Source organism: Myotis davidii, unplaced genomic scaffold (assembly GCF_000327345.1).
Source record: "Myotis davidii unplaced genomic scaffold, ASM32734v1 scaffold753, whole genome shotgun sequence".
Taxonomy (NCBI): Eukaryota; Metazoa; Chordata; class Mammalia; order Chiroptera; family Vespertilionidae; genus Myotis; species Myotis davidii.
The window spans coordinates 1,484,639-1,494,088 of record NW_006286231.1 but is presented as its reverse complement, the minus strand read 5'-3'; the positions used below and the strand labels follow the sequence as shown (position 1 = coordinate 1,494,088).

Below are 9,450 nucleotides of genomic sequence, written 5' to 3'. Positions count from 1 at the left end.
CCACGACGCTGCCGGAGACCCCGAATACTATTCGCGTCAAGGAAGTGACCAAGCATGTCAGCGACGTGAGTGACAGCCCCAGGGCACTGGGCAGCAGCTGGGCCCCTTGACCTTACATCCAGCCAGACCGAAAGCTGCCGTTTTGCTTACAAACGCCTTCCTTTATGTCATTTTGTTCTTACCATCAACACCTGTCTGTGATCACAATTTTGAACTCTGGTTAAAAGGGCAACTTATTATTCATCCAATTATGGCAACTATGGCAGATGTGGGTTTTGCCAAGGGTCATGTTATCTAGCAATATAAGCTGTTGTTAACCTAGTGCTGATAAGGGGAGAAAAGATCGCTAATGGAGATTGGCCTTTCCTACCATTAAACTGCTAAACAATTTTAGAGAAGCAAACCACCTCTGTATCTTGGTAATCTCTGCCTTCTATGGCCTAATCAATAATACATTAATAATCATGATATCCCAGTTTATGTGCCCTCTATAGTTCCATCTGTTTTAAAGAGGTAGAAATGATGCATGTCAGAGCTTAAGTTCCCTGTGGTCATTTCTCCAAAGATTGGTGTGTGGTTCCAGTGTTGGGCTATGGGACAGAGATGACAGGGAAGAGCTAGAATGTGGACCAAGAGACCCGGGTTCCAGACAGGTCCAAAACGGGGAGCCAGGGGTTTCCCTGGAGATCATCTCAAAGTTCTTCAAGTAAATCAATCCTGTTCCCAGCTTCCCCCGTTCACATATGTAATTCCGGCTCTTTTCAGACAAATTACAAAAAGAAGTTTGTCAAGGAGAAAGGGAAATCCAACTACTCCATCATGATGGAGCCCCCAGACGTGAAACATGCCATGGAAGTGGCCAAGAAGCAGAGTGACGTAAGTTTCTTCTCTCGACACTCTTTTGGGGCCCACTGAGACCATGGATTTCAAATTGGTGCATGCTGGTTCCTGTCACCCTAACTTCTGTGTATTCTAGTTTAATAAACATGGTGGTGGGATTAGTTTGGTTTTAATAAAAAGGTCCCTTGTACTTAATGAGGATTTTGGAAGGATAGCATGTCTCTCAAAGGAGTGAACTTTTTCTCCCCCAAATATAAAGGTTGCTTACAGAAAAGATGCCAAAGAAAACCTGCATTACACCACAGTGGCTGATCGGCCCGACATCAAGAAGGCCACGCAGGCAGCCAAGCAGGCCAGCGAGGTAAAGATGTGGTTAACATGTACCTGATCCCCAAGGGCCACACCACCGAGGATGTATTGCCCATTTTGGTTTCCTTCGATGCAGGTGGAGTACAGAGCCAAGCACCGGAAGGAGGGCAGCCATGGGTTAAGCATGCTTGGTCGCCCAGACATTGAAATGGCCAAGAAGGCAGCCAAGCTGAGCAGCCAGGTAACACAGATGGGCAAGAGGCGGCTCTAACATGAAAAGATTAGCTTTGAAACGTACCAGAACATGTGTGTTAAGGACCATCTTTCTTGTTTACGGCTAACATCTCCAGGCCTTTCTTTTTCTCCACTTTTCCGTTTATGGGTATGTGTCTAGGGGTGTTTGAGTGCTTAGCTATTTTCATGTGATAAGAACATCAGCTCCAGAGTTCCTCTTGGAACTTGTCTCTAGACATGGGAGGTTACATCCCAAGGGCTTAATTCATACTTAACTCACCTGTGAGGCCTTGTTAACATGCAAGTGTCTAGAATCCAACCAGATGCAGTAACCTTTATTCTTTCATTCAACGTACATATATGAAGTGCCTGCGCTAGGACCTAGGGAAGATGTCCTCAGACTATAGATCCGTGGATAAGTAAGTACCATAGGGGTGACAAATGTTTGATCAAGGTATGCACAGGGTGCTGAGTGGGAATGCTTCATTTTAGCAGATTTGATGTTATTGAGCAGATGGGCTCAGAAATGTGTTGCTCAAACCTAATTGCCACATTACCTAATTTCCCTTGTTAGACCAATTATCTATGATACTCCTGAGTTAGGACAGGTGTTCAGACGTTAGCTCAGAGACTCCATGACCCACCATCAGCTCTTTCAGAGAGCAAGTCTTAGTCCTAGAGAACTTGAGCTCAACAATATCTTATTTCTCCTCCAATTTAGAGGTCCTACCTTGTTCATTGTCTGTTCTCTCAAGTATTTGTTTAAAGAAACAGGTTTGGGATACATTTGGTTGTTTTATGTATGACTTTCGGCAATAGCACACATGGGATTCCAATCTTTTGGAAGGTATAAAGTAGTAATATCAAGGGACAAAAGAAGCCATCATGATGATGAAGAGACAAGGTTCAGATGCCTAATGACAAGCAAATATGACTTTTTAAGTTTTTTAATGTAATACTCCTATGCGATGTTTTATTATAAATTAATGGAATTGTGTAAGCATTTGAGACCAAAATATGAAATCGGCAACAAAAAACAGTGTAATCTCTAAGAGTAATGAAATGTAACAAGAACTTTCTAATGCAAAAATGTTTAATATGTTTTTAAATTCCCAAGGTAATACCATTATCAAGTTAAAAACAAAGAAATGACTTTGCATGTTGACATTTTGAAGACTTTGCTGTATTTAAACATCAAGAGGCTCATATTCCTAATTCTAAGTGAATGCTATCATATGGAGAATGAGACCCAACCAGATCCTTTTATGAGTTCACCTTCCTGCGTTTACTTTCTGTGAAAGGCTTGCCTCTGCATTTACAGCTTCCTGGTGTGACCTCCTGGCCCAATAGGTTTTCCCCTATAGGTGGGCCCTCCCCGTTCTGACTTTGCTGTCTTGCTGGCACTCTAGGCAGACTACCTCAAAGGCCAAAGGAGAGGACACGGGCACGGCGCCGCATCTTATGACACCCCTATGATGAGGCATCTTAAGAAAGTTAATGCACTCATGAGTGATGTAAGACTGGCACCGGCAAGCCGAGATCTCTGTCTTCCTCTTTTTCTTGTCGACTTTCCTAGCCTTGGTCAGGGGACTGACTGACCAAGTTGCACTCTTCCCTGTTGATTTTGTGTCGGCATGTGTAGAATGCTATGGAAATTTGTTAAAGAATATACTTTTGCACATATCCATCTTTTCATGCATGAAGCTTGCCCTCTGGAACATGCCACTTGGAGTAGGAAGATAGACTAGACTCAGACATGGCCTCCCAAGTATATTTTGAGTTGCTGACAAAGATCAAATGAAATGATGAAATGAAAACAAATGAAGAATCTCATCTTCCACCACACAAAGAAAACCTCTGCTGATGGCCATTGTTGATGTTTAATACTTTTGAGACTGGCACTTAATACAGTCTCTCTGTTCGGGCATACTATGAACTCATAGTTCTTTCACCCTCTGTTTTACAGTCTTAATAGCGAGAAGTTTTCTAATTCTTGGGCCTGTTCTTCAGTCTTTACAAGACCAATTCCCTGATAAGGAGCTGAACAGTTGGATCTCAGACCTTTAATTAAATTAAATTTTGAAAGGATAATTGATTTGAAAATATTTCCTATACCACATCCATATAAGCCAATAGCTGAGCCTGATGGGATTATACATGCTGGTGTTGCACTTGACAATACCATTGCATGGTTGCCTCTCAGGTTCCATGATTAACAAGAAAAAGAAGTCTTTACCATTCCGTAGTGGACATGTATGTAGTTTTACTGTCCTCACTGCCTAGTCCAATGCCAGGAATTTACTATATTTACTGCATAGTCCCAGAATTCCTGGAGTCCTGAATCTGATGTGTGTCCATATCTTTTAAAATGTAGTAAGCAATTCTTAAGAAGATCCAGTTAAAAAGGAAGTTCGTTTTGTGCTGAACTCAGATTCATAATAGTTGTTTTCTAGGTTACATTTGCTTGGGGGTCTTTCTGTGGGAAAGGGGGGCATAGATTTTTTTCATTAAACAGTTGAAAATTTAAGTTTACTTGAAATTAACAGAAGAAAAAGATACTGAAGCAAGACCAATGGATTTGCTGCTCGTTAAGGAAATATTTCTTCAGAAACAAGTTATTTCCTAAAAGACAGAAAGAGGAATCTAACATACTTCTAAAAGAAGCAGATTTTATTTTTATCTGAGAGTCTGGGCCTTTGCAATTCTTCTTCCTCGGTCTGACTCTGGACATCTGGTTTACTTGCCTTTCTGTGTTTCCCAGCTCTTGGGATCAACCCTGCCTTACGGGTTTCTATATCCCTTACAAGAAGCTTCCTTTGGGTCCAGGCACCAGCTCATGACCTCTGACTTTCTTTAGCAGGCCTCTCATTTCTTTATTTTGAGAATGAATTTTTTTCAGAGAGGAACCAGTTATTTACATTTCCTTTTCCTTTTATGTTGTGTTTCTCCTCTTCCTTAATGTATCTGTCTCCATGTGCCTGCATCACGTGGTACTGTTCTGCATGCTTATTGTTCCCTATGCATTTCCACCGAAGGTTTATTCAAAAGAAGTGAATGCCAGCTTTGTGGATGCATTTCCTCTGAGGTGGCAGATGTCCTTGTTCTTAGCATTTGAGTGGTCTCATTTGTGTTTGTTCTGCTGAATATGTAAAGTGGTGGGGAAGTTAAGTAACATGATGAAGCATGAAGGGTGCTGCTTTTAAATGCCTACAGAGTAAAATGTCGGGGTGAGTGGGTCCTAAATGAATGAGAGAATCTTTCACCTTACCAATAACAGAAATTCTAGATTTCCCAGAGAGTCAAATAATGCCCTTTTAGCTGACTAGCATCCAGAGAGAGCTCATTTTTCATTCTTCTTAGAGTGAACAACTAGGGGACTTAATTCTACAATACTCTTGACAAAGGCATTAATTAGTCTGTCTTTCAGTAAGGACATGATCTTGTTTCAATTTATGCTGTTGAATTTTCTTATAAATGAAACATCTTCTTTAGCTATTTTACCTAGGCATGATGATTGTTTCTTCCTTTCATTCCATAAAATACATTTATTGAGCAACTATTAGTGCCAGGCATTATGCTTATTTTTTAAAATTGAAGTACTTTAGTTTTTTGCATTGTCTTAGTGTTATGAACCTAAAAGTATATTTAATCCTATTTTCTCATTATTCTAAAGTAGCTCACTTTTTTCTTCTAGTCTGAAATGATGTAGAAACCATTAATTCCTAAACTTTGTCCTCTTTACTCAAAAGCTATGCCCTTTTTTTGCCAAGTTTAAAAAGTTAAGATGATGTAGCCCAAGTACTATTTTAAAATAACAATAAATTCTCCTAACTTAACAGGTGCCTGACATCTCATACTTCTGATCATTGACAATCCCTCTCGGAACTCCTTGAAACAGATCTAAAATGCTTTCAGCTTATCTAGTTAGGAGGGCCAAGTTGCTCCAAATCAAATACATCAGCTCACTTCTCTGAATTTAGCCTAATGCATTTTCCTTTTATTTTTGTCTTGCATTAAAAAGAGGTGATCATCTTTCATCACTCTGGCTAATCTGAAAATGATTACCCAGAGTGATGAAAGATGGCAAATACAATTTCACTGGATCTTATTCTTGATTGACTGTTGTCCCAACCTAATTACCATAATGCTCCTTTCACTATTAAAAGAGTCCTAGTTTGGATAATAAATTATTTGATCACTTTATGTATAACATATTTTTTTTCATTTATATTTTTTCCAATTCACAGTCCTCAATTTAATTTATGTTCAGGAATAATTTGGATTTTTGCATTTGCTGTTAGATTAAATACCGAGAAAATTTCGACAAAGAGAAGGGCAAGACACCAAAATACAATCCAAAAGACAGCCAGCTCTACAAAGTCATGAAAGATGCTAACAATCTCGCAAGTGAGGTATGTTTTTTAAATTGTGGTAAAATATATAACATGAAATTTGTCATTCAACTATTTTTCCAGACATTAGTTACACTCACAATTTTGTCCAGCTACCACCATGATTTCCAAAACTTTTTTATCACCTCCAAATAGAAACTCTATATTAAGCAAAAAACTCTCCATTCCCCTCCCTGGTAATCCTTAAGCTACTTTGCATTCCAATGAATTTGCCTATTAGAGATTTCATATAAGTGGAATCATATAATATTTGTCTCTTTTGTCTGGCTGATTTCACCCACATAATGTTTTCAAGGTTCATCCATGTTGTAATGTGTACCCAGAATTTCATTCCTTTTTATGGCTAAATAATATTCCACTATATGTATAAACATTCTGTTTATTCATTCACCTATTGATGAATTATGTGTTTCCACTTTTTGGCTACATGACCAAGACATGGTTTTTCATCACCATCTCCAGCATTTGTTTCTGGATGAGTCTTACTATGGTTTCCACTCGTACTGTTTACTATCCTCTATTTACATAATATCTTTTCTCTCTTAACATACAGGTTAAATATAAGGCTGACCTCAAGAAACTTCACAAACCTGTGACTGACATGAAGGAATCTCTGATAATGAATCATGTCCTGAATACAAGCCAACTCGCCAGTTCTGTAAGCTCAGTCATTTGCTCCAGAATCAGCTTGTTTCAGCCAATCGCAGCTAAATTCCTCTTCTGAGCTCACATGCCTCTAACTTCTCTGCCACTGACAAACTAGATTGATTGAAAACCTCCTCTCTTGTTTGAGTGCCTTCTTCTAAATTACAGCCAAAACCTACCACCTCTCCACTGACCATAACACCTCCCAGAATATAAGAAAATGCTTTTATTTTTTAGACTATTTCAACTTTTGTTCAATTAACCAATCTCTTCCCTCCTTTAAAGGACCTCTTTCACTTTTCACTCTTAAGCCCACTTCAAATATGCCGTATGCCCTAAGTGTGTACAACCTGTATTACCTGCCAAAGCTGACGGTGGACTCCAGCCTTTAAAGCTGTTTCTTACCCCGCTAGTTAGCATGTGCTCATTGTAATGTGGCCTTGCTCCTGCTGCTGTGTACATGTCTAGTCCAAAGAGGAAGCATCTGAAGGCCACGCAGCTGTAACATCCACATACCCTTTTGCCACCTTCCCCTCAGTACCAGTACAAGAAGAAGTACGAGAAGAGTAAAGGCCACTACCACACCATCCCCGACAACCTGGAGCAGCTGCACCTAAAGGAGGCCACGGAACTGCAGAGCATTGTAAGTTGACCAAGACTGACCTTTTCCCTGACGCTCACTCTACAGTGTCAGAAGCTTGCGTGGATTCCCCCCACGGGGAATAGTAGTGACAGTTCCGGTAACCGCAGCTTGAGAAAATGTCCATAGATACAGGGGCATTTTGTAACATTTTGAAACAACTGTTTATGTCATCAGTGATAACAGCATCAACATATATTGGAGAAACAGTACAATGTGTGTGAGTCAGGTTACTGACTGGGACTGGAAGCATAAGATCATGTTACAAAGGGGAACAAAGCCCTTACAATGACCCCAATGTGCCCCCATGAGCCTGCCCTGCAAGTTAAGAAACAATGGATAATAGGAAGACTTGGGAAGATTTTAAGCAGATAAGGGATATGACCAGACCTACCAATGAAGTAGTCTCTGGGTATATTAGGAATTGTAATATTTGCAAATAATGAAGGAAAGAATTGAGAGAAGGAGCTTGCTGTCACATGTCCTCCTATATTACAAATTCAGCATTATTAAGGTCCCGGTTGGGCATTAACCACAAGGGCTAAATTACTAGAAATACCCCCATGTCATCCACAAAGTAGCATTTGCCCCCAGGCCTCAATGATGTGTTGTTTTAATAAAAAGAGCTGACAGTGAGCATTGCCACTAAGACACTGCGTGAACAAGGGCCTCTGACTTTCATCCCATGAGGGTAAAGGGACTGTGTTTGTAAAATAGTGTTGGGGGTTTTTAGAGAATGTCAGGTTTATTAGTAAGTCAGTCAACATGTAAACTAGTTTTTATTTTTATACCAACTTATGTTGGTTGCATTACATATGTGACTGGTTATGACCTAGAAAGAGTTATTAACCTGTGAAGTTGCATGCATTACCCATCAAATCAAGACCCCAGTTGTCTGACAACAATTCTTATGAAAGAAAAACTGGAGATTTTTGAAAATCAGAAGTATTGACTAATGCCAGGGTGAAAATGTTCACATCTACACATATCAGATCTTGGCCAGCCTTATCTAAGGGTGATCTTCCCTTACTGGGTGATGCGTTTTCTTGCCTCAGTGTTTCACGCTGCTGATCCTTCTGCAGTGATTCTTTTGTCTCCATGAGTTGAACACACATCCTGATTATGCCTTGCAGACAGAAATGGTGTTTTTCCCCATTGGCAACAAAAAAGTTCTGGATCTGTCTTGAGTGGCAGAGATGCCACCCAATTGGACATAATGTGTCAATTGAAAAATACTATTCTTAAACTGGATCTGTCTACAAATCGACCCGAGGAGGGATAGCTCATAAGGCTTTTCATCACCAGGTGAAATACAAAGAAAAGTATGAAAAGGAACGAGGAAAGCCCATGTTGGACTTTGAAACACCAACGTACCTCACCGCCAAAGAATCTCAGCAGATGCAGAGCGGGGTAAGTCCTACACAAACACACCACTCAGCGAACACACCCTCAACCTGATGAAAACATGCTCTGCTCACAAACGTATCCAGCTTTCAATTATCCCACAGTAGTAGATGATGGGCTGCTTTACCATATGATCTCTAAAGTCCTATGGTTCAGTTATCAAAATTTACCACATATGTCTTATTTTAGCTATCATTTTCATAGAAATAGAACACAGTAAACTATTGCTAATACTGAAATTATATTGAATATTATAATTTTTTTTCATGAGTAAAACATTCCCTCTGCATAGACTTACCATCAGCTTTGGATTGCTCCTCTCTCTCTCGCTCTCTTTCCTTTTTTCTTAATTAATTTACTTTTTATATGTTTTTACTTATTTTAAAGAGGAAGGGAGAGAGTGAGAGAGATAGAAAATCAATGATGAGAGAGAATCATTGATTGGCTGCCTCCTGCATGCCCCCTACTGGGGATCAAACCTGCAATTGGGCATCTACCCTTGACCAGAATCCAACCCAGGACCCTTCAGTCCACAGGCCAACACTCTACCCACTGAGCAACTGGCTAGGGTTGGACTGTTCTTCTCTAGATACGTAGCCCCAAGCCAACAAAAGAAGATTAGTGATCAAGGTGTTTATCAAAACATCAAAAGTCAAGGTGCCATAATTCCTATTTTAGAAATGTTAGCAGAGGCATCTAAAAATAATTTTGTCCACATAATCTATTTAGTGATTAAAAATAATAGATCATGATTATGAAAAAGGTCAAGTTTGTATCTGGTGACCTCAGGCTCTCCTTCCTCTGGGTTGTTTTATTTTTTTCCCTTGAGTTGCTTATCTCTAATTCAGAAGTAAAATCTTTTGTTGCCTTAAGAAAAATGTCATCAGGAGAGATGACAGTGGATTCCTGGGTCCTTCCCTCTGCTCTCATGGAGGGCCAGCCCCAGTCACATTTCCTTGAGGCCAT

General features: G+C 39.9%; 1 protein-coding gene across 1 annotated transcript in view; it reads left to right on the top strand.

The window, feature by feature from the left end:
- Positions 1-9,450, top strand: part of NEB (nebulin) — a 198,617-nt gene that overhangs the window by 164,628 nt on the left and 24,539 nt on the right. Inside the window, 8 exon segments of the mRNA XM_015559803.1 lie at positions 3-65; positions 766-876; positions 1,100-1,201; positions 1,286-1,390; positions 5,685-5,795; positions 6,349-6,453; positions 6,979-7,083; positions 8,386-8,490. Coding sequence (XP_015415289.1) covers positions 3-65; positions 766-876; positions 1,100-1,201; positions 1,286-1,390; positions 5,685-5,795; positions 6,349-6,453; positions 6,979-7,083; positions 8,386-8,490 — 807 coding nt within the window.